The sequence below is a fragment of the Bemisia tabaci genome, chromosome 2 (assembly GCF_918797505.1).
Source record: "Bemisia tabaci chromosome 2, PGI_BMITA_v3".
NCBI classification, from domain to species: domain Eukaryota; kingdom Metazoa; phylum Arthropoda; class Insecta; order Hemiptera; family Aleyrodidae; genus Bemisia; species Bemisia tabaci.
In genome coordinates, this window is record NC_092794.1 from 77,760,317 (window position 1) to 77,785,464 (window position 25,148).

Consider the following 25,148-nt stretch of genomic DNA (forward strand, 5'->3'; position numbering starts at 1 on the left):
TTATGAAAACACATAACTTCCAAGGGAAATTATGAACTTGATTTATCGACTTTTTTCACCCTGAAATATCCGCTATTCCAATATTCGCCCACATAGGAACAGTGAAATTCTCTCAAAGCGGCATAGTAGGTGTCGATTTGTTTTTAATCTGAGACGTGGATTTCGAATCACAAGTCAAATCATATAAATATCCCATAGTGACGAAAATACTTATATATGGCAACCGCTTTGGCCTACATTTTGGACTAAAAATGCTGCTTGGGTTCATTTTTGTCGAAAGAGCTGGAAATGAATTGGTGATTTTAATGGTAATTGACAAATTTCACGCGTATTCTTTTTCTATGTACGCAAAGGACTCAGATGGGCGTCTGTTTTTTTCATTTTTAAAAATTCCCACAAAAATATAATTTTTTTGCCGACGAAGTATGTATCTGCATTCAGAGTTCCTATGTTATTGTTTATGAACGCACTCAGTTTAATTGCAATTAAAACAACTGGATAATTGAGTGCTTTTTGTAGCGCAGGGTTTCGTCTCCTAGTAGAAGCGACACCTACAGTTTCCTGCGTTATCTGCAACAAAACGCACGCTCCTGCTAGAAGAAAATCGATTACAAAAAGAACCATCTATTATCCAGTTATCTAATAATGAAAGAACCAGAAACCAATATGAATCCTCTGTGTACATTTGAAAAAGAACACCGGTGAAATATGTCAATCACCATTAAATTATCCGATTCATTTCCAGCTTTTTCGACATAACTGAACCCAACCCAAGATGCATTCTTTATTCCAAGATGAAGGCCAGAGCGATTGCCATACTTAAGTGTTTTTGTCACTTTGAGATATTGACGATTTCTGACTTAAAATTCCGAATCTACACCTCTATTTACATTAGAATCGACACCTCACATGCCGCTTTGAGAGAATTTCACTGCAACTATGCCCCCCCTGGAGACCGTTTTGAAGAGGGTAGGGGGCTGCTCCTGGCCCCGCGTAGGGTGAAATGGCATTCCAGACCTCTAATTTGCGATTTTCAACTTGGAATTCGGAATATAAGCCTCTACTTACATAAGAATCGACACCTCACATGACGTCCTGAGAGAATTTCACTATTTATGCCCCCCATGGCAGCCATATTAGAAAGAAGAGGGGGTTGAGGGGGTTCCCCTGGCCCCATATAGGGTATAAGCCATTGCAAGTCTCACATTTGCGATTTATGACTTGAAATTTGGAATTTACGCCTCAAATTACATAGGAATGGACACCTACTATGACGTTCTGAGAGAATGTCACTATTTATGCCCTCCGCGGCGGCCATATTGGGGGTAGGAGGGGGTGAACCCTGGCCCTCCATAGGGTGCAGTGGCATTGTAGACCTCCCTTGTAGGTTTTCTGACCTAATTAACATAAATGAAGACACGTCATTCGACAGTGAAAGGTGCATCTTGGGTAATTATCATTAAAGTTGAAATTTTGGCCGCCATCTTGGATTTGACGGACCCTAAGGGGTTGAAATTATTTTTTGACACCAGATATGAATTCTACGACCAAAATTACATATAAATGGATACCAAACTCGACAATATTCTCAAATTTTGGAATTTTGACCCCCGGGGCGGCCATTTTGGGCGCCATCTTGAATTGGGGGCACCAGCATCATTTTTGGACTCGACAACATCGAAAATCGGATTCTACACGAAAAAACGAAGAGAATGATGTATCATTCAAACTTTATTACACAAGCTGCTCACAGGAGTACATCTGCAACCACACTAGGCGTCAGGAGTTTGTCACCAGATGGTGTTTTTTGGACCACTTTGAGGGCCTAGATGAGGGTGATGGCACAGGCTAGAAGGCGGCAGACAAAGTTTTTCTAGTCACCCTGGGTATGGTCTTTAATAATAGACTTGTCTGCCGAGCGTCAGGAGTTTGTCACCAGATGGTGTTTTTTGGACCACTTTGAGGGCCTAGATGAGGGTGATGGCACAGGCTAGAAGGCGGCAGACAAAGTTTTTCTAGTCACCCTGGGTATGATCTTTAATAATAGACTTGTCTGCCGAGCGTCAGGAGTTTGTCACCAGATGGTGTTTTTTGGACCACTTTGAGGGCCTAGATGAGGGTGATGGCACAGGCTAGAAGGCGGCAGACAAAGTTTTTCTAGTCACCCTGGGTATGATCTTTAATAATAGACTTGTCTGCCGAGCGTCAGGAGTTTGTCACCAGATGGTGTTTTTTGGACCACTTTGAGGGCCTAGATGAGGGTGATGGCACAGGCTAGAGGGCGGCAGACAAACATTTTCCGTTTCAGTGCATGCAAGGCTATCGATTTAGGGGGTCAAAACATGTATCCCGAGTTTGTCACTCAAAGTCGTCTGGCTCTCTGACTAAAGGCTCTGTACATACAATTTTGATAGAATATGTAGACATGCTTTGAATTTCAGGTACACTTGCCCCTTGATTGTTGTCCGTTAAATAAAAATTCAACCGAATGTCAATTTCTCTTTAGTCGCTTGAACGTTCTAACGATGACCCTACTTTTTTGGATAGAATAATTTTCGGTGACAATACTTGAGCGTACAGATACGATATGGAGACAAAACTCCAATCATCTTTGTGGGTTGAAAAATGTAGTGCAAGACCGAAAAAAGAGAGACAAGTTTGATCAAACATAAAAATCGCAGAACATCCACGAGGTTGACTTACTTCAAGCCACATACCAACAAAGCTAATTAGGATTTTTCAAATTTGTGAACATAGCGTTCTCAAGTATATTTCCACCTATCAGGGAAGTTCGAGAAAACCTGATTCGGACGCATTTTGGGCTAGTTATCACCAAAATCTGGTTTCTAATCTAACAGACCTCGTACGAGAAGCCAGGATAGTGCATTAGGAAGAGCTCATGGTTCAGAGCAACTCAGATGTTTCGAATTTTTCTTTTACAAGCCTCAACAATACCTGACATTTCCAAACATTGGGTCTCACAAGGGTTTCTGCTTTCGGTATGCATGCTGGATTTCAGTTTTGAGGATACCCGGCACTGTATGTACCTCCATTTTGGCAATTAATCGAATAATTCTTCATAAAAGTTTCAAATTCACCCCTGTCCTGGTGGAATTTGGGACAGAGGTGAGAATTCTGCTTGTTTTGATTTCAAAGTAGAAGAAAATCTTTATAATTGCCTTAACAACATGAAAACCTTGCAGGGATCAACATTATGTGTAATAAAACAAATTGCTGAAGAAATGACTCGGTTTTTATGGAAATTGGAAGGCGGACATAGTTAAGCACGTTTTTTTTACAATAGTAGACTCTATTTTCTGCCAGCATAAACCACCACGTGTAATGCATCACAATCCCTTCATGTGAACAATTTTGAGTTCTTAATACACCGCTGTCACAACTTTGACCATTATAAACGCACATACTTATCAAACAGGACTGCAGGTGGCAGAAACGCGAATCAGACACCTGGGAAAGAATGTAAGCTGAAAAGTGGGTGACATGCCACCGGAGTCGATTTTTGGTCACCTAATGCCTTACTCACTCCACAAGTCTTGGTAAAAACTAAAGTAGGGGGTTTGAGTGAATGAAAATTGACTGCTCCCGATTTTTGAGTTCACATTTTATTCCTCTGCCATTGTTTACATTTTAAAAAATGGTGGGTGACTGGGACAGAGGTGAGATTTTCTGCCGTATTTTGCTTCCGCCGAAAAATGAAGAACTTCTCGTGGTGTCTAAGTGAATGTTTTAAGCTCACACAAACATCCTGCTTTAAAAAAAAACGATTGACTTAAAATCCTTTGTAAAATGATGGCTGAAAAGCTGCAGGGTCAGAAATACTAACGATAGTAGAGAATTACCCAGTGAATGAAAAATGAGCACTTGAAAACCTTTGAAGTTCATATTGGTGAAAAATGTTTGTGTACTCACTTGCGGTCAATTAATTACGCAGAGTTTGCTGCCAGCCGAGGATGGAGCCCTAAGCACCGAAACGCATCCCACATTATTAATTTACCACAAGTGAGTATACAAAATTGTTTTTATTATATTTGACTTGTAAATATCCTGCCACAAAGTTTTATATTGGTATCTCAGTTAAACATTTTCAAACCTTGTAGAACGTACAATTAAATCAGTGTCTTTGAAAACTTCAAAAAAATTCTAAACTCATTCCCTCAGGCAGAGAATCAAAGCATTAACTATCAGTAATATGTTCATCGGAAAAGGAGAGCAAACATTTAGAGACAAAGATCTTACATCCTTAATTTATTGCTGTTAAAATCTCACAAACATGAGGAATGAAAAACAGTAAGTAAAGGTTATGTCGGATTCAATTATATGGAAATTCGGTGGCAATGCAATAAATTACTATGTAAAATAAGTTTCAGGTTTCAAGAGAATGCAATCTGTTGCAGAACAATCAAAATATTGGAAACATCAATGCCTAGTTGACTGATTGCTCTGAGTAGTTAGTTCAGTCAGCAGGTTAAATTCTTGTCTTGAGTGTCATTGCGGCTGCTGAAAAGAGGGCAACCAAATCAGTACACTTTAATAGCATTTTATCATTTTCTAATTTAAAACTCTACAGAGATCCTCTTTTTCCTTTTTCGTATTTACAGAAAAACAAGATGAAACAGAGAAAAACTCAGGAAACTCAATTTCAGCTCCTCTGCTTCCAAGTAAGAAAAGGATTCCACACATTGCATCTAAAGAAGAGAAAGAAGTTGAAAACTTGTCAGAAAAGCAGAGGTTGGTAGAACAGGGTGAATCAAGCTGTGAAAATGTGGGGTCCAGCTGTGCCGAAAATACATCAAAACATGGAGTAAAAACTACCAAACTAAAAGCTTCTTGTGAAAAAAGTGGCCGTGATAGAAGGTGTAGTACTGCTAAACAGTCAGCCATGTCTCGGAGTCATTCAGTCGGCACAGTTCATAAGTCTGGTCTGGATGGGAAGGAAAAAGCTCTTACTCCAGAAACGAAAAGGCTGAAACCAGCTAGATTAAATTTAACTCCAGGGCAGCTCCCAAATATTTTAGCTGCTAATGATCATCAAACTGCAACTGTTCATCCAATAGTCTCCCCTAAACATTCAAAGAAAAGGTCACAGACAGTAATCAAAGCCCACAGTAGTGGCAAGTCAAAATTTATTGCTCAGATAAGGAGAAGTAAGTCAATGAAGGCCATCAGAAGTGACGAGTGGAATGTATTGACTTCTTTGTCATCTGACAAGAAGCATACAGAACCCAATACCTGTGATATTATTTGTAGCAGGGAATGTATGGCATCTAGTAGTACAGCCAATGTCCTCAGAGAAAAAAGTCTGAGCTTAGAATCCATTGTTAACAAAGGAGATGAGGCACCAAGAACTATTGGTCAAGTCCATGAACAAACCAGTAGAATAGATTTACTCTTAGACGAACAAACAAGAAAATTCCTTCAAGATTGTAGACAGTATCTTTTCGGCGGAAAAAGCTCAAAAATTGGTGAGACAGCAGTAGTCTCTCGAGTGAAGGAGAGACGCAATAGTTTTTGTCAAGCTGTCATTAAAGGTCTCAATGAAAATACTAAATTGAGTGAATGTGAAACAGATATCCTGAATGTGCCAAAGAAGCCTTCTTTAGTCAGAAGTTACACTGCATTGGACATGAGAGCAAATGGGAGTAATTTAGTAAAATATTCGCCTATAATCTCTAAGGTATTTTCCCCCTCAAAAACAGGTTCTAGCCACAAACATAGTCACCCTCATAGCTCATTGTCAAATGAACATTTTTCCTCTAACAGCGCCAGTAACTCAGCCTCACTGGAACCAGGTATTCCTGGAAATTCCCCTCTGTATCAAAACATGCCAGTTTTAACTTCAAATAAGACTCCTTCACATTCCAGTCCAGCCGTGAGTCCACAACAAAACGACGTGTATTCTAACATGAGCTGTAAATCAAACCTATTACTCAAATCAGGTGAGGGAAGTGTGCTGAAACATGAGAAGCAACTGTCTCAGTCAGCTGTCACAAGAAGAAATTCATCTGAATCAATTTCTACAAATTTGCTGCAAGATACCAATTCGTTCTTTTCATTTCCACCATCAAAACTGAAAATATCCCAAGAAGAGATCTCAGAGTCTCAAGATGCTTTAAAGAAGTCGCCCAAGAAAGGGAAAACCATGCGCCAAGCATTTGTCAGCAACACGTTTCCTCTTCAAGCATCAAAATCAACTTCGTCTGGCTATTCAAGCAGCTCATCAATGGAGAGGACTGTTAGGCAACCGCGAATAAATCCTGATTTTAGAAAAAGTGATCCAGTCATTCAAAACTATTTAGATTCCGGCTCAAACAAAAGACTGTCACAAGGCAATATACCAATGAAAGAAACCGACTGTACTGCCAAACCGTATCTCATTCCATCAATCGGACCCAGGTTGAGAACATCCCCAAAGATGCTGCCTAATCCCACCATATTGAAAAACAGACCTCTGTTTCCGCCCTCTTACCAAACTGCTTGTGCCAGTAGTGTTGTTAGTAACACAAATCTTTCAGAACTGCAAAGCTGTGATGCTCTCAGAAACCGTCCAAACCCAATCAAAGCCAGTATCTGTAGTGTCCTTACAAGCCCTCATCATCTTGGTAGCAGCACGCCTCCAAACAGTTGTGAAATTCTAAGTCCTGTTAGGCAACCCAGTGTATCAAATGCCCGTGCCCTACCTCCTGATCATAGATACAGCAATGTATTCACCTCTTCCCAATCAATGAATCATTCACCTCAAAATATACCCATCGTTGAGCCTCAGAAGCCATATTTAGCACCAAGTACAAAACAGTCTGGATGCGGATACAATCCAATATCAGGACCAGCTGATAAGACTGCCAAATCAAGCAGGAGTAAGCCTCAACATTTGATCGCAAACCTAAAGAAGTTTCCCGATCCAACAGGTGAGTAAAAATTTAGCTTCTTATCTGCAAGGTCCTACTTTCTTTGGTTCAGTGTACACAAAAGGTTCTGTCAACTCACTAAACTATTTTGAGGTAAAATTGCATTAAAATCCCATTGATCTCGCCATGTTAGCGCCCCCCTCTGCTTTTTGAGAACAGACGGGGAGCTGGAAAGTAGAGTGATGATGTTAAATTAGGGGGGCAGGAGAGCTTCCATGTACCAAATATTAGAGTATCCTTAGAGAGAGAATATGAACAGACATGAATCTCTGAAAATCCATCAGATGCCCTTGCCAATCCCTCCTCAATGAAAGTTAGGGCCCCAACGAGCAGCTAACCTATGATTTCAACTTACTCGTTGTTATTACTCGTAAATTCACAATTTACCTCATACGAAATAAATCTCCTGGTTCTAAGTTAGGTATATGCCGGTTTCCTTGATAGCATATTTTGCAATTTTGTAAAAAAAGTAGTATAGTTGCAAATATTTAGTGTATTGAAGAAAATGTTTTTGACAGTCATTTTTTTAGCTTTCCCTTATGTCTTTTTCTACATTTTTATGAACCCCCTATAACTTCACTGCGAAGGGGGGGAGGGGCTTTATCTGTATTACAAAGGGTGTCCCAAAAGTAAGTAGACTGATGCTGCCATTTCAAACTAAGCTACCTAGCAACTTGATCTTGGTCTCATTTGAAAGATCTAATCCTCTTCTATTGATGGAGACCAAGATCAACTTATTTGAATAAAAATTCAACAAGTTATGACACTGTATGTAAGGGGTGTATGCGCGCCGCCTACGGGTTTTTAACAAAAATTTATTCTTACCGAAATTAGTCTTCACTTCCGCTATCGTCAGACTCCACCAGATTATCAGATTGCTTCTCAAAGTATTTTCCATTGTTGTTTATACACTTGTGTATCCTTTCCTCCCATTTCACGAGCATAGTCTGCTCAAATTCTTCCTGGGGAAATTTTTTGAAGGTTTTTTGGACAGCCGTCTTGATTTCTTCCTTGGTCCTGAATCTTTAACGGCGATGCTCCTTCTTAAGAGTAGGTAACAACCAGAAATTGCATGGAGCAAGATCTGGGCTGTATAGCGAATGTCTTAGAAGTCTAATAGGTACCTTTGCTTTCCAAAAATTCACGGGTAAAATTCAAAAAATCATCAAAGCAAACCGCTCGCGCGCAGTGCAAAACTGTTGCATGCCGGCGAAAACACTCGATATGCGTTACGAATAACGTCCGTCTTATCTCGTTACCATGACGACGGTTCAAGTCTAAACACGACCATACCCTGTTGCTATGTTGCTTCTGGTATTAGCAAGCAGTTTACAGTGAAGGAAATGCATTCGCTATGTGGAAGAGACAAAAGGAAACAGAAAATAAACACTTTTTATGAAAAACTTGTAGGCGGCGCATGTACACCCCTTACATACAGTGTCATAACTTGTTGAATTTTTATTCAAATGAGTTGATCTTGGTCTCAATTAATAGAGTAGGATTAGATCTTTCAAATGAGACCAAGATCAAGTTGCTAGGTAGCTTAGTTTTGAAATGGCAGCATCAGTCTACTTACTTTTGGGACACCCTTTGTATTGTGACCGTTTGCTTCCTTTTGATTTTTTGAGTTTCACATTTTTTTTTACAAATGTTCTGACTTATTCCTGCTTTCTTAATAGCAGAAATGATAACGTTTCAAGTGAAGGATTTGTTTCTTTTTCTTATTTGGTAGAGTACCTTTAAAGGGAGAGTATGGGCAGATTGTTTCATAAAGGCATTTGGGCTCTTAAGGGCAGCCAACTTTCGAACACTTAAGATCCAAAACAGACATTCAGACATTTCACATCCAGATCAGAAACTTTGAAAATGACTATCAGCATTTACCTTCTAAGTTTTCAGGCAACAGATGACAATATATCTTTCTTGATATCATTCAAACGTGTTCAAATACTGTGATAAATACTGGAATGCGTCCCGTGTTAGAGAGGAGGAATCATCCTTGTAGGGTCGGTGAATGTCAATACTTCCACATTAAAATTTGAAGAAAGGTCTTAACCATGATAATTAGAAGCACCAGTCTTTTAGTACCTGCTTTTTAATTTGAAAGGAAGTAAGAAACAAGCCACCCTATCGTTTGTTTCCACGTGATTGGTTTATTTTGCAGGGGTTCGAATGAGGCATGGCTCAAGAGATGACTTGGCTCTGTGTGGTGCAGCTTCCAGTTCCTTCAACAACAGAGTTAAACGAAATGCAAGTGTTGTAATATCTCGGGGTAGCTTGGTTGAAACCAGCCTCCACCCCCAATCCTCTACAAACTGGAACGCATTTAAAGGTAGGTGCTCAACTTTGCTTAATGTCAGAAGAATTGAGAAATTTTTCCATTGAAACAGGTATTGATTACAAAATCTGTCGCGATTTTTTACGTAATCGATGCAATATGATGCATGCTAGTGTGGCCATGCCAGAAACTGGGATAAATCACCTTAATTTCAATTTTTCCACTTCACTTCATCTAACTTTATCAAAATTTGTAAAAATGTTGCATCAGAGTGGTTCAGACCAGCTGTTGTTTTTAAATAAGTCCAAAATATAAGTAGGAGCACTCAAGGAACCGTTAATTTTAGATTTTAGGTATACATGCAGATATACATACTTTGAGGTGTAATTCTGTGAAAAGAAAAGTTTAGTTTTTGCCCTGCCTTTGAGTGACATCATTTAGTGCTAAAATGTATTTTAAGCCAAAATTTGACAACATGACTCTTCTTGATAGTCTCAGAAAGAAGCAAAGGTCATGGGGCATTTTCTCCTTTAATTCAAGTATCTTGACAAGTCAATTCTGAAATTTTGACAAATATCAATGCATTTCTTGCAGAAATATGAATTTTTTTGGTAGGTGACTAGGTAAATTGGAGACCAAAACAGCAAAAATTGAAATATTTTCCATCTTTGAAAGATTTAAGACCAAAAAATTTGCATAGGCTCATAACTTTAAAGTACTTTTCACCAAAAACAATTTCAAGGAAATCCGAGCCGGTGGTTTACATCACTGGACCACTTGGAAAATAATGAGCCTTTCAGTAGAGTGTCACAATGTGCCACGTCCAAAGACGAAGTGAAAGAAAAGAAGTTGAAGATGGTGAAGTGAAGTAACATCGAAAAAAATTTAAAAGAGATCCATCTCTAGGACAGGACCCAAGGCAGCTAGGCAAACCAACACACAGACCTAGAACTCCCTTATTGAGGAGGAGAAAAATGAAGAAGAACTGAGGTAAAGTGTACTGAAAGAAAAGGTGAGAACTGTTCTGGCATAACTCGAGGAATGGAACATCTCGAAGAAAGTACCGCACCATCGAAAGCCATCCTGGCCCAAGTAATGAGAGGATATTGCGGGGAAAACTTCCTGGAAACTAGCCAGAAAAGATATGCCAGCAAAGCAATAGAAGGCCAAAAAACTCCAAATATTTTTTCCTTTAAGTATCAAATTTTGAATGAATTTACTTGATTGTCATATACTGCATGAATTTGTATCCCATTCTCTATTATGCCGCACATTGGTTCCAGGGCCCGATCTAGGTCATCTAGGTGGCATTAATTAGAATATCACTGATGATGACATGTTATATATGTTACTAGGGGTTCTTTGGGTCGCCAATTACGAATTTGAAGTCAATTTGACTGTATCATTTAGCATAGGGTGGTAAATTTGCATTTAGCTTGAAAATTCATACTTTATACTACATTAATAATATTTTAACATGGCTTAATTCCTGGACTGATATATTTTTCAACCTTTTTTGATTTATCATCAAAAACTATCGATGAATTTACGAGAATTTGTCCTCTAATTACAAATTTTTTTATGGGGGGGGGGGGGCAATGTTGTATAATTTTGTGAACCAGGAATTGGTATTATCTGGTAAAATATACCTCCTAAATGTTGTGGTTTCCCTGAGGAAAATAAATTCCAGTACCAAAGAAAACTGCTTATCCCACTATTCGAGTTGTTCATACAGTGTTGACAAATCAGCGTAAGAAGAACTTTATTTGAACCTCAATGCTCGCTGATTTCTTGATTCGCCGCGCTTTAAAACCAACAGAAATTTTGAAGCTTTGTAATTTAATGGTACAATTATGCTATCAGAATTATTATGTTATCAGAATAACTATGAATTAAGATTCGATCTTCGTCTACAATTCAAAAAATACATTTAAATTCATTATACGCGGCAATTTAAACATACGTAACATAAATATTTTACTTGAACAAGAAGTATATTCACTCAATGAAGGAAAGCAGAAACCAAAATTAATAACAAAGTATTTTGAAAGAAAAATGATTACTGTCTGTAAGAGCAGGAAAATATTCATCGGTATAATATTTTATTGCGCATCAAAAAGAGTGAGGTGTCACACTTGCTTTTTTTTCTTTTTTAAACAAAGTTGTGAGCTTGCGATGATTTCAGAGCCTTAAAAACCTGAGAGAATAAAAACACGAAGAAATCATGAACCAAGAAAGAAATAAGCATTTGTTGTTAAGTTAGAGGACATTTACTCATACAATCACGGAATAATGCGCGAGGAGTGCAGTAAGCTCCTTTTCTGTGGAACAGTGCTATGTCTATGGGCCTCTCTAAAGGTACAGACAATGTGAAAAACAATTATCTAAACGATTGAGAGGATTTAAGAACCCACGTGTTCTGTATTTTGAGCCATAATGGACCACTAGACAAGGTACGAATTTCAGCATTCTGATACATGTTTCGTTACTAAAATTTCACGTAGAACACGATGCGCACATAGAAAATTACCGAAATTAACTCCTTACGAAGATATTTGATGATTCTTGATGCGTGAATTCAAACCACCCGCTCATTAAAACTCAATTTTCTACGTGATTCACATCGCGCTCTAAACGTTATCATGACAGTCTCTGCGATGTAAACATCTGGCAACCTCAGTCTTGACGCTTTGGCTCAGCTGTAGCAAATTGCTTATAGTTTGAACAACACATGGTGGAAAATGAACATTGCTCGATTGAGAGGCTTGCAGAAACCGTTGTAGTGCGCGATTTGACTCGCGTAGAGCTTTGAGTTTCTTGTGAGCGGGCAGTTCAAATTCGTTGTAACCAATGTGAAATAAAAACGTTAATATCTTCGTTAGGAGTTGGTTTCAGTAATTTCCGTTGTAAGAATCGTGTTCTACGTGAAATTCTGGTTAAGAAACATGTATCAGATTGCTTAAATTCGTACCTTGTCTAGTGGTCCATTGTAAAATTTCCAGTCAAAAAACGGGAACTGTCTTTAGTCTATGGGCTTCTCTACAGGTATAGACAAGGTGAAAAATAATCATCCCAATGATTGTGAGGATTTGAGAACTCACGTGATGTGCAAAAAATGCAGTCCTCAAAGATCTGGAGTCTGCAGTAGTGCAGTAAGCCTCCTCAGTGTGTCAATTTTCTTCATTTCTCGAAGGCCGGTTTTGGAAATTCAAAGTGTGCTAACCTCCAGGGACGCAAGTATGCGCAGGGTTTTTTTGCTCCGAAATCAAGTGTAGGGTCAGCACTAACTACTACAGTCGGTCTGCACGTGTGCGAACTTACGCAGGGCCTTTATTTTGAGTCATAATTGTAAAATTTCCAGTCAAAAAACCGGAGCTGTGGTAAGTCTATGGGCTTCTCTAGAGGTATAGACAAAGTAAAAAATAATCATCCTAACGATTATGAAGACTTGAGAACCCACATGACCTGTAAAAAATGCAGTATTCATATTCCCAAGGATCTGAGGTCTGCAGTAAGCTCCTTAGTGTGTCAATTCTTTATTTTTTGAAAGCCGGTTTTGGAAATTCGAAGTGCCCTAACCCCCAGGGACGCAAGTATGCGCAGAATTTTATTGCACTAAAATCAAGTTTAGGGTTAGTACTAACTACTACAGTAGGTCTGTATGCGTGCGAACCGGCGCAAGACATTCATCTAGAGCCATTTTTGTAAAAATTTGCTTGGAATTAGTAGAAAATAACGCTTTGTCTAACGGCTTGTCTAGATGTATAGACACGTTTTTGAAAGATAGTAAGAACGTATAAACCTTTAGCATTCCTTACATTTTTGATACACCATAACAGAACACTTCACATTTGCATCTATTTCTGTGTGATGAACTTCAAATCATAGGACCTGACAGTAAACACTGAAAACTGGTGCGAGTCCGCCCGAAAGTACCTCGCGGCCTCACCTTTAGGTGCTCATCATTTCCTTATTAGTGATCCAATCTTCATGATATTTGGCCAAGTTACTCTCGAGAGTATGCACTATCAATCTGTGGTGTCAAATTTTAATTTTTCCAAAATTCATTTTTTCGAATTAATGCCACCTAGAGCGGGTCTGGGAACCAATGTGCGCCGCCGCGACTCTTTTAGTACTTCGACCCCAGAACGGGTGAATTTGGGATTTTCCGTTCACAAGTGATTACCAAAACAGACGAGTTCTTGAAGCTCCGCTTGATAATTCGGCGACGTACTTCTCAATTCCCCTAAAAACAAAAATTAAATTTTTGGACAAAATTTCAGCACAATCCATAACAAACTCAATAGATACCTATTGGAAATAATAAAAAAAAATGCATAAAAATGAAATGAGATATCCCATACATATGACGACAGGACCATTTGGTTTCATCATTTAAAAGTAAGTGATATCAAAATGACCCAATTTCCCTCTTGATGCCTGTGCAATATGCTGAACAAGTGAACACCCCCAAATTTTTCACGCAAAAAAATTAAATACTCATCTACAAGGTATGACGGCCTGGAACACCTTTTGATCCATCGCTTTAAATGAGTAATATCAAAACGGTCAAACTTCCCTGAAATATGCCCACCAATTGGAGTAAACTTCTTCGAAACCTCCCGACTCATCGCTTATAAGAGACACGGATCATTACTTGACCCTTAGTATACCTCCTCGTTTAGTTATCAAAGAGATCCCTCTGAAAACTGTGATGAATTATTTTCTTTTAAGGACACAAAAAACCGTCATAAAATCGGAAAAAAATTCGAAAAAAAAATAAGAATGGGCCGGGCAGCACGTACAAAAAAAACTTGATTCATCGGTATGTCCCAACATTCTGGCAAGTGTGACGCAGACCTGGCCTCTCCAGAATTTATAAAGTCAACGTTCATAAACATTCATAACAGAGGAGGCAGTCAAAGTATCCGGCAGGATGAAGGTGAAAGCACAGAATAAGCGCAATGATACGGCAAGGTTCAGGAGTCTGTCCTGCATATTTCATGGAAGTTAGGCCTTTTTGATATTACTCCTTTAAAGCGATGGATCAAAAGGTGTTCCAGGCTGTCATACCTTGTCGATAAGTATTTAATTTTTTTGCGTGAAAAATTTGGGGGTGTTCACTTGTTCAGCATATTGCACAGGCATCAAGAGGGAAATTGGGTCGTTTTGATATCACTTCGAAAAAATGTTCCTCTCGCTTTTTTGTTTGTACCCTTATGGAGCACCTATTTTCGCTTGCCCGTTTCGATCTGACAACTTTTTCAAAAAACGATCCACCCTTCCAAAATGTTTCTTATCTCTGCTCAAGTTCATTATAAGCTGGCCTGGCTGTAGATGAAAATTTCATTCTCCTAAAAATATAAATCTTTATCGGATGTAAAAATCATGTACAGCTTTCCTTGAGTGTGATTTCCTAAACCATACAAAGATTAACCTAATTTTTCTCTTTTTTAGCAGATGATCCCACAAGAACTCCATCCGTCAACAACCATCATCATTACCTATCTTGTCAACAGCCTAAAACTAGTGTAAGTAATCTTTTGAAATGTTTGCAATCTAAATGTTATGAAACTTTACTCACCGGGTCTAAGGAAATGAGCCATCCAGAATACCGTAATTGCCTGTGTATGGGACTCCCATTTAAAATACGCACCTTATTTCGCAAGATCATTTGAGGGGAAGGACTATTATTTTTTGTGATTGAAAAAAGTGCCCTTCTCGAATTTTTTTTTTTTTGGGGGGGGGGGGGTGTTACTGTTTCTGTAACACTGATATTTCTGGACACAATAATGCCAGCAAATGTTTGATAGACCACATGTCTTTCATCTGCTCTTCTGCCGACCCCTCAGGCGCATTTGTGCTCGACTTAGTTACACTATGAGACTATCCCACTGTCCCCGACTTGGAGGTACAAACTACAAACTTTACTATCTCTGTAATGAATAATTAAGATATTTTATGTTAAGTTTAATGTGTTTTACATGAAATTTTGATGAAGAAATTTGTCTTTTGGAGATCTAATGCCAACCCGATCTTGTGAACAGTTTGGTTCATTGCAAGTCATACATATGTAGGATAGGGTGTAGCTTAATTTTGAAAAATGGCATTTTCAAGTTAGCCCTGAGCTAAATTTGTGCTACGAGGTCTAAAAAGTAACCTCTCCAAAAGAAAAAGAAATTAAAAAAATTTTGCAACGAATTTCTTTGGTCATATTTAGGTTTTTTAGCTCATATTACATGAGAATCGATGTGTCACACCTGCGGAAAATGTTTTGAATTTCGCTGGAAGTGGGAACAGTCCGGGAAAGCTTTTGGCCCGGAAAAATGGGACCTTCTAGAAAACGGGAGGTTGTTAAAGATGAATGAAAGTCAAATTCGAGGTCACTGCCTTTTAATACAGCAAGAAATACCTGAAGAAGATCTCGGAAAGTTTCTGAAACTACTTACAGGAAAATCATCGCAAAAATACCTGAAAAGAGGGTTTTCTTAGGAAAAGTGATTTTTCCGGGAAAAGGATGGGTGATCGGAAAAATCCGAGATCATATTTGAATTCAACAGTACAAAATACAAAGGAATTGATGCATAGCACATCGGAGACATATTTAAAATATATTCTCATTACACTTTAAGTCCGGGGAAGCTTTTACGATACACAATTTTAGGCTCGGAATAATCGGCTTTACCAGAAAACTGGAGGTTGATAGGAAGAAACCGAGGTCATATTCGAATTCAGCAGATCAAAATACGTAAGTAACACACTACCATGGATCCAAAAAAATTTATAAAAACAAATTCCATTTTACGACAAATCTATGTCGAAGAACCCTGCATAGAGCATGGGGTCAGCGGCTCTCGGTGAAAGTTGATGAAACTTTAATAGATTGATATAAAGTTCATATTTAAGGGAAAGCCAAAAAATTAGCTCACTTTTGCGAGTAGGAGCCGAGATATTCGTAATTGAATCCGGACTATTTTCTATCATGCCGCAGCATGGCGGAAGAATTCCGAGTCCCCTCTCCTCTCGTTGTTCGGCGTTCTCGATCAGACCTCACGTCACTCACGTAAAGATAGGTGCTTTTGCGCTCGGCCGGTGCGAATGCTGTATTCCCTCCCTCTCCCCGCATCTGTCAATTCTGTTTCAGCAACTACATTTCAGATTAAACCGACCAGCGGCGGCGCCGACACGGGAGAGGTGCGAGAGGCAGGGAACTCCATATCGCACAGCCCGAACGGAACGTCCTAATCAAAGGAGTGAGTGTAAACAATGCAACATCGTAGTTACCTGGTGGGGAGAGGGAGTTTCCTGGCCGAAGTGCTCAAGCAAGTTAAGGCGACACGGAGAATTTTACCTCCGCCGCACAGAAAATTGTCCGGGTTCAATCGCGAATATCTCGGCTTCTACTCGCAAAAGTGAGCTAATTTTTTGGCTTTCCCTTAAATATGAACTTTATATCAATTTATTAAAGTTTCATCGACTTTCCCCCGCTGACCCCATGCTCTGTGCGGGGTTCTTTGCTTATTTTCTTGTGAAAAAGTCGCTTTTTCGGAAACTGAGAGGTGAACGGGAAAAATAAAGGCCATTTTCGGATTCAGCAGTTAAAAAGACATCAGTAGCATTGTAACTCGCAGCTGAGAAAAATTTCACCTACATTCTGCAGGGAGTAACAGTCGGTAAAACACCAAAAATTCCAAAAAATTGCCATTTTTCCGAGTAAAATCGGCTTTTCCGGAAAATTGAAGGGTGATGGAAAAAACGGAGGTCATATTCGAATTCAGCGCCTCAAAATGCATGAGGATCACCTTGTGTCATCCAGGAGACATTTTTTCATTTTGGTTTGTAATACAGTGTTATGAGGCATATAACAAGAGATGGACATAAGCGGTTTTTGCATGCTTTGGACCACGGCCCCCCCTGAAAAGGGGTTCAAACCTAAAGAACAAACATTTTCACCACATTAATGAGTGTGTCTGACCTCCAAGAGTATTTTAACCCAAAAATCTCAAAATTGAAAAAAATGACATCAGCAGTTTTCACATGAGCCGATTCAATTAAAAATTATACTAAAATTAAGAAGCAACTCTATGGATGTACTTGTTGCAGTTCTTCTAGATGATTAGCCACAACTTTCTAAGATCTTTTTATTTTTCTTTGCACTTTCTCAGATATTTGTAACAGATTTTGATAGGTAGTTTTCTTTATCTTTGGTGATTATACTATTAAATTTTTGCATGTGTTGTAGGGCTCTTTCTGCCGTGTAGTTCATAACTTTCAAGTCACTTACTACTTTCTTTGTTTCCAAGTAATCTGTAGTATATCAGCGAGACCTTAGCCCCTCATTCCTTATTTGAAGACAGGATACCGCCAGAACTAAGAGAAAGCATGCTTCAAAGATCTACTACAAAAAGGAAGATTACCACGACCGCCACTTTGACTCGCTTATTCTGCCCATGAACTACCAAAAAAGTTTCGTGATTTGTTCACTCAAAGCGGGAAAAAGTTTTTCAGTATAATAAGTATTTCCGACGGTTTTTTTTAAAAAAAGATCCCAAATTTTAGCCTAACCAAGCCGATTACTTGGAAGCAAAGAAAGAAGTAAGTACTTTGAAAGTTGTAAACGACACGGTAGAAAGAGCCATGCAAAAATTTAATGGTATAATAATAATCAAAGATAAAGAAAACTACCAAAATCTGTTACAAGTATCTGAGAAAGTGTAAAGAAAAACAAAAAAGATCTCAGAAAGTTGTGGCTAATCATCCAGAAGAACTGCAGTAAGTGCATCCATAGATTTGCTTCTTAATCTTGGTATAATTTTTAACTGTACCGTGTGTAATTTTGCTTTTTTTCCTTCCAGTAAAACCTATCCACCATTAGCGTGCCGCAGCCCGTCAGTGAAAGGCAAAAAAGTTACATGCATGGAGGGGGGGTTGGGGGCATCCACACGTTACGTGACGCCCACCTGACCGGCTCGGCGAATGCCTTTTGAAGGGCGTCTCTGACTAAACGCTTGCAGATACGCCAAAATGCTTGAAATTTACGCTTCTACGGTTCCTTAACTTGCCAATTGCACATATGATTGGTATGTGACATTGCCTAAAAGTCCAAATTGTACCTTATGCCCTTTTCAGGCGTTGCGCCTCCGGTAAAATTTTTTAATTTCTTTTTTTTGGAGAGGTTACTTTTTAGACCTCATAGCACAAATTTAGCTCAGGGCTAACTTGAAAATGCCACTTTTTAAAATTAAGTTACATCCGAATGTGGAGCTTGAAAGACAAAGCGCGTAAGTGCAGGTTTAGAAATTCAAGAGTAGAGATTAGAGCCCAGCCTCCTCAGTTGCATGCCATAGCTGGTCATGCTTGTATTTCAACAGGTGAGATACAAGGGAATGACTGGACCTCACTAAAGCACAGTAGATAAAAATAGGAAGGAAAGGCGAAGGATGAACAGAAATCCAGACCATTTTGGGTTTTCCCCGTTGAAAAAGGAAGGATGGAAACAAAAATAAAATCGTGTGCTCAGAAATATGTCTTGAATCAAAATTGAGTTGTGCATGTTTTTTGGTAGTTGAAGGTAAGGTCTATCAGAATACCAAGCAATTTTTTTTGGAAGTCATTTGACAAGGAGAAAGCAGGGAATGGAATAGGTGCAATTTTCGTTTAGAAGGGACGCGGGATAAGTGCGACTTACCGTCACTTTAAGCCCAACTGCTGGCCTCAATTTGGCTCAACTGAGCTGAAAATTTCAGATGCTCATGAAGGTGTGAAACAAACGCTTGTAAAGTTTGAAGGTATTCGGAGTACTCGATGGGTCCAAGTAAAATCTAGAACTTTAGACTCGTGTTTTTTTTTTGACTGCACTTATGCGCCTTGTCTTCCAAGCCCCTCATATGTTATTTTGTCATTTCAACTCATCCCAATGAATTATTCAGGTCTGCATTCAAAAGAATCACCAGGCATGTGATGGATAATAATTGCTGTGTTTTGTAGCGTCTAGTCCACCAGTGCTCAGGGCAAAAGAGATTTTCCAAAAAAAAAAGGACTCTCGAAAAACGAATTTAAAAAAAAAAAACTGGTGCAAGAGAGAGAAAAACCATGGTCATGTTCGAATTTAGCAGCTAGAAATACACAGGAACACATCTATGACATGCCTGAAAATTTTTCTCATTGTTCCTAGCTATTACTAGTCAAATAACATACAGTACCTTGAAAGTGAAAATTCAATCGCTTTGCATCTGAAAGGACGGGGAAATTTTTTCCCCGGATACCACAAGAATGCAGATATTCTCACCGTTTTTCTGCCGTTGAAGCTAAAAATGGCCTCAATATTTGCTCATCATCGTTTTTGAAAAATCAACTTTGCCAAAAGATGCAGTTTTTGCAGTCTCAAATTTTTTTTCTTCTTCTTCTAAAGAAAAAGAAAATAAAAAATCGATAATCTAGAAAATGTATAAATGATGGGAAAAACTCAGGTCGTTTATTGCATCTGTTGCAAAAAATATGGACAAGTAGCCCTATCAAAAGTGCGAGGAAAAATCGTATCTTGTCCTTTCAGGCACAAAAAAATCAAATTAGTATCAGATGATAGCATACAGGCTACTAGTCCTTTGTCTGAAAATGCCTTGGTATACAAAACAGGAGGAAAATTCTCAGTTTTGTAGTAAATGTATTTCTTTTCATTTTTGGCCTTTAAGTCCAAAAGGATTATATTATGATAATTCTATTATTTTATACCTTTATAACTATCCTGTGTGTTCTTTCTCTAAACAAGTTCATTTTTTAAATTGGACACAGCTGTATACACATCTCAAAAACTCGAGTTGAAATTTTGAGTTTTTTAAAAATTTTTTTGGTTTTCCCCCTCTTCCCCAGGAATATGAAAACTGGTCAGAAGCACCGGGTATAGATCTCGATAAAGTAGCAGCGACCTTGTCTGTAAAAGGTAAATATTTGTTTATTCAACAAGTTGACTCTTATTACCATCAAACAAAAGATCTGTGATGATTTAATTGAAGTTAAATTTTAATCGCAAATAATTTTTGTATTTGTGAACAAATTAATGACGTATTAATGATTTTTGAAATTCACATTGTTCTGAGGGGAGCACATTGATCCAACAGCAGCACGTCGTTCCCAGGGTAGCATATCCCTCCTTTCTCACAGCAGTGCGTCACACACTGTGGAAGTAAGCAATTCTAGCCATACACAACCCACACCTTAAGATAATTTTTTTCATGGTATACTCCCGAGCTTTCGTAATCTAAGAGACTGCTTATGCTGTGATTTGACTTCCATTTGGAATTGGTTTTCCCATCTCTTCAGACTAATCTTTTGTTAGAAGAAATGTAGGACATCAAAGATGGTTTCCTTCATGTACATACCGTAATATGGGGTGAATGGGGACAGACAGGTGAATAGGGACAATTTTGATTTATTTCCGTTCTTCAGTCATAACTCGGTAATTTTGGCACCTACAGAACTCGTTTTTTCCGAAAATGCATAGTTTGGCATCCTCTTTACTCAACCGGTGTAATCAGTGTTGTTTAGTGAAAACATAAAATGTCAACATAACCTCAAAACCAGACCTTGAAAAAAAGCGGTAAAACAAGCGTGATAACGTCCCATGCAAGTGGATCACGAATTAAAGAAAAGTTTTTTTTTATGTTATCACATTTTGACATCATTAGTTACCTTGTTTATCACCTTGTTGTTAAATGATGAAATTTGCTCGATATTTAGGTGGTTTAAAAAATATTTTTCTCCAAAAAACGAGCAGTTAGGAGTATCATAGATTCAGACACTGGGGAGGGGCTTTCTTTGAAATTTTCCGCCTCTTATCACATCCTTTGGAATACTTTTATGTACCTATTTCATATTCTGAGGCTTTTGAATACTGCCCTGGTTTAATTGAGGAATTTATCTTTCAGATCTCACAATGATCAGGACGCAAAGGACAATTGTCACCTGTTTGCTTCTTACTATTTAATTTTTGTTAATTAAAGACATGTTTTTCCAATTCAGATTCGAATTTCACTGTTTTTTAAAACTCAGGTAGTGTCTCCATTCACTCTCCAGTTGGCAGAGTGGGAACAACGCTTTATTTAAATTGAAATCTGCTGGTGTCCCTATTCACCCCAGTGGAGGCTGAATAGGGACAGTAGGTAAAACAACAAAATTAAAATAGTTGAAATTTTCGTATCACCAAAATTTTGGGGGAACGTAAAGGTCTTACAACGTAACATCTTCCTGTTAAAAAAAAAACCGAATTCTCGAAATCAGTAGGCCACAGAAGTGTATTTGTATAAAAAACTGTCCCCATTCACCCCATATTACGGTACTTAAAATTGTTAGTTGAATTGCTTTCTTTGAAGCTCAGTCAGAGAGAAATACGATTTGACTCGGAACAAATTGCTTAACAAACTTTTCCTATGTAAACGTCACCAGTAGGTCCTCCTGAAAAACATACCAAAAGTTTACAACGATCCGACCCTGGGACACCCCTCCTAAAAGGCCTAAATTTCAAAATGGCTGCCATAATGGTCTCTGGGATTTCGGTTTCTTAAAATGTGCATATAGTGTCTTTAATAATCGCCTTTAATAATCCAAAAACTCATAATTGAAGTTGTTTTTAATTTCACATATTAATGTTCTCATAAACTATTTAGATTTAAATAATTAGAAAATCTGGATCAATTGGACGTGTGGGGTATCAATCCCTATGTAATTTTGGTCGTAAAATTCAGAAATTAGGTCAAAAAAGTCTCCGGTCAAAGGGGAAGCCCCAAATCCAAGATGGCGGCTAATTTTGAAAGGCAGGAGGGTGAATTATTAAAATGCGCTTATAGGTTCATGTGAGGTATCATTCCCTATGTAATTTTGGTCGTAGATTTCATTTATGGAATCATAAAAGCCCTCCGGTCGATGGGGGTGCTCAAATTTCAAGATGGCGGCTAAATTTGAAGGACAGGAGGGTGGATTTTTGAAATTTTTACGTGACATGGCAAGTGAGGTATCATTTCTCATGTAATTTTGGTCGTAGATTTCATTTATGAAGTCATGAAAGCCCCACTGTCAAAGAGGGTGCCCCAAATCCACGATGGCGGCCAAATTTAAAAGCAGGAAGTTGAGCCAAAAAAACAACAATCACATTAGAAGGCAGGTTGGCTATCAAATTCTATGTATTTTTAGTCAAGGAGTCTGAATGAAATTTCAAAAATTGATTTTACACAAAAATGAGACGTGACATGCAAGATGGTGACCATCATAGTCGAGAAATCATAAATGGTAAGGTGTCTCGCTGATTAGTGCACAGTAACTCAGAATTCAAGTTTAGATGCCTTAGACACAGAGGATGAAAAATCTGAAAACCTACTGTAAGTACCAGGATAATGAAGTAAAAGTTCAGTACGTTTTAGATGGTGGGTCTTCACTTCACCGAGGGCCATGGAAAGAGGGCAAACCTATATTATTTGGATTCATAAATTAAAATCATCGTACAGTTCAAAGTACAGTTTCAAGAACCTTTCAGCATTTTTGTATTGGTAAGGATCCGATATAAGCGTACCAAATATAGTTATGCTTTTCCCATTCTGTGAATGTGAGAGGCTAAATCGCAGCAAAAGCCAAAACGTATGGAATAGAAGCTGCTAACATAAACTTAGATCGATTCTATGACGGATTCAAGGGATGTTGTGAGAGATTGTCTTGGACTTTTCGCAATTAATATCAAATCTTAAGTGCAAAGAAAAATTGATGTCCTCGGATCTATTTTTTTTTTTAAAAAAAAAACGAATTTGTTTCGAACCGTTTCTGTTCACAATAATTGTGTCAGTTTTCTTATGTACAAGGTGCACCAACCTCTTTGACAATATCAAGAGCTGCATCTTATTTCAGTTGCACGACCTTAAAACCGGTGGATTCGAGGCGTGTGCCGATGATCGGGATAGGTTTACTGTTAGTGACTGAATTTGTCAAAATTTACCTCTATTTTACCAACAAAAGATGAATTTGGTGAGAAATTGACTGTAGGCGCATATCTGAATTTTTGGCTTCTTTTAAGGCGATTGGAGTCTTTAATAAATGGTCCATTTCCTCGGCACCCGTCAAATACTGCCGTGCCTTCAGATTACTTGGAAAAAAGAATATAGCGTAGAACTGTATGATGATTTTAATTTATGAATCCAAATAATATAGGTTTGCCCTCTTTCCATGGCCCTCGGTGAAGTGAAGACCCACCATCTAAAACGTACTGAACTTTTACTTCATTATCCTGGTACTTACAGTAGGTTTTCAGATTTTTCATCCTCTGTGTCTAAGGCATCTAAACTTGAATTCTGAGTTACTGTGCACTAATCAGCGAGACACCTTACCATTTATGATTTCTCGACTATGATGGTCACCATCTTGCATGTCACGTCTCATTTTTGTGTAAAATCAATTTTTGAAATTTCATTCAGACTCCTTGACTAAAAATACATAGAATTTGATAGCCAACCTGCCTTCTAATGTGATTGTTGTTTTTTTGGCTCAACTTCCTGCTTTTAAATTTGGCCGCCATCGTGGATTTGGGGCACCCTCTTTGACAGTGGGGCTTTCATGACTTCATAAATGAAATCTACGACCAAAATTACATGAGAAATGATACCTCACTTGCCATGTCACGTAAAAATTTCAAAAATCCACCCTCCTGTCCTTCAAATTTAGCCGCCATCTTGAAATTTGAGCACCCCCATCGACCGGAGGGCTTTTATGATTCCATAAATGAAATCTACGACCAAAATTACATAGGGAATGATACCTCACATGAACCTATAAGCGCATTTTAATAATTCACCCTCCTGCCTTTCAAAATTAGCCGCCATCTTGGATTTGGGGCTTCCCCTTTGACCGGAGACTTTTTTGACCTAATTTCTGAATTTTACGACCAAAATTACATAGGGATTGATACCCCACACGTCCAATTGATCCAGATTTTCTAATTATTTAAATCTAAATAGTTTATGAGAACATTAATATGTGAAATTAAAAACAACTTCAATTATGAGTTTTTGGATTATTAAAGGTGCTATTTTAATAATACATTTAATTATTTTTATCCTTATATTAATTACCATAATAATTTTTAGAAAAACTAAAACTATCATGATTGAATGCGCATTTTAAAAAACCGAAATCCCAGAGCGACCTTATTATGGCAGCCATCTTGAAATATAGGCCTTTTGGAAGGGGTGTTCCGGGGCCGGACCGTGGTAAACTTTTGGTAAGTTGTTCAGGAGGATCTACTGATGACGTTTACATAGGAAAAGTTTGTTAAGCAATTTGTTCCGGGTTAACCCCTTTTTTTTCGTATTTCTCCTTGACTAGCTCCGTAGTTTTTTCTTGAAATTACTCACCATTTTAGCAATTTCCGTGGTCATATGGGTCTACAAGTTGTATCAACCATTGTTCTAAACTTCAAAATAATTATTGTGATAAAATGTGCATTTCGAACTTAGAATATTCACTGTAATCTCTGATTAAGTCGATCATCAAACTCTCAGTACGTAAAAAAGAGCCGTATGCAAAAACGACATTTTTCGCCCCCCCACTAAAACTTATTCAAACTTCGTCTATCAGTTACAAATACTGGAGCGCTTCTTTCCCCAAATTTTCAGACCCCCAAAAAATTTTGGGGGGGCGCAAGGGGGGGTGGAAGTCAAAACCTGTGAACCTCGATATCTTTCGAACGAAACAAGATATTGAGGTCCGGTTTGGACGAAAAATCGTCTTAAATTGCATACTTTAAGATTCTAAAGGTCAAAATCCCAAAATTAAATTTTTAAATTAATTTATGTGCTTTTTTTCAGTTTTTGAGGAAAAACAATTTCTTTTAAACAGATTAAACTGAAATTTCACATTTTTTGATTTGAACCAAAACCAGTTTTTTAAATTGCTCGTCTTTTTCCGCA

At 38.2% G+C, this 25,148-nt stretch overlaps 2 protein-coding genes across 5 annotated transcripts in view; both read left to right on the forward strand.

The window, feature by feature from the left end:
- The window catches only part of LOC140223884 (uncharacterized), a 526,084-nt gene that overhangs the window by 312,132 nt on the left and 188,804 nt on the right, over nt 1–25,148 (forward strand). The window lies entirely within an intron of this gene.
- Nucleotides 1–25,148, forward strand: part of LOC109037896 (uncharacterized) — a 65,472-nt gene that overhangs the window by 37,074 nt on the left and 3,250 nt on the right. For 3 of the 4 annotated variants that reach the window (XM_019052750.2, XM_019052751.2, XM_072296340.1), the window contains 4 exons: nt 4,620–6,926; nt 9,091–9,258; nt 14,662–14,735; nt 20,074–20,143. In XM_019052750.2, coding sequence (XP_018908295.2) covers nt 4,620–6,926; nt 9,091–9,258; nt 14,662–14,735; nt 20,074–20,143 — 2,619 coding nt within the window. The remainder of the gene's footprint in view (nt 1–4,619; nt 6,927–9,090; nt 9,259–14,661; nt 14,736–20,073; nt 20,144–25,148) is intronic. The other variant, XM_019052752.2, reaches the window with a different exon arrangement.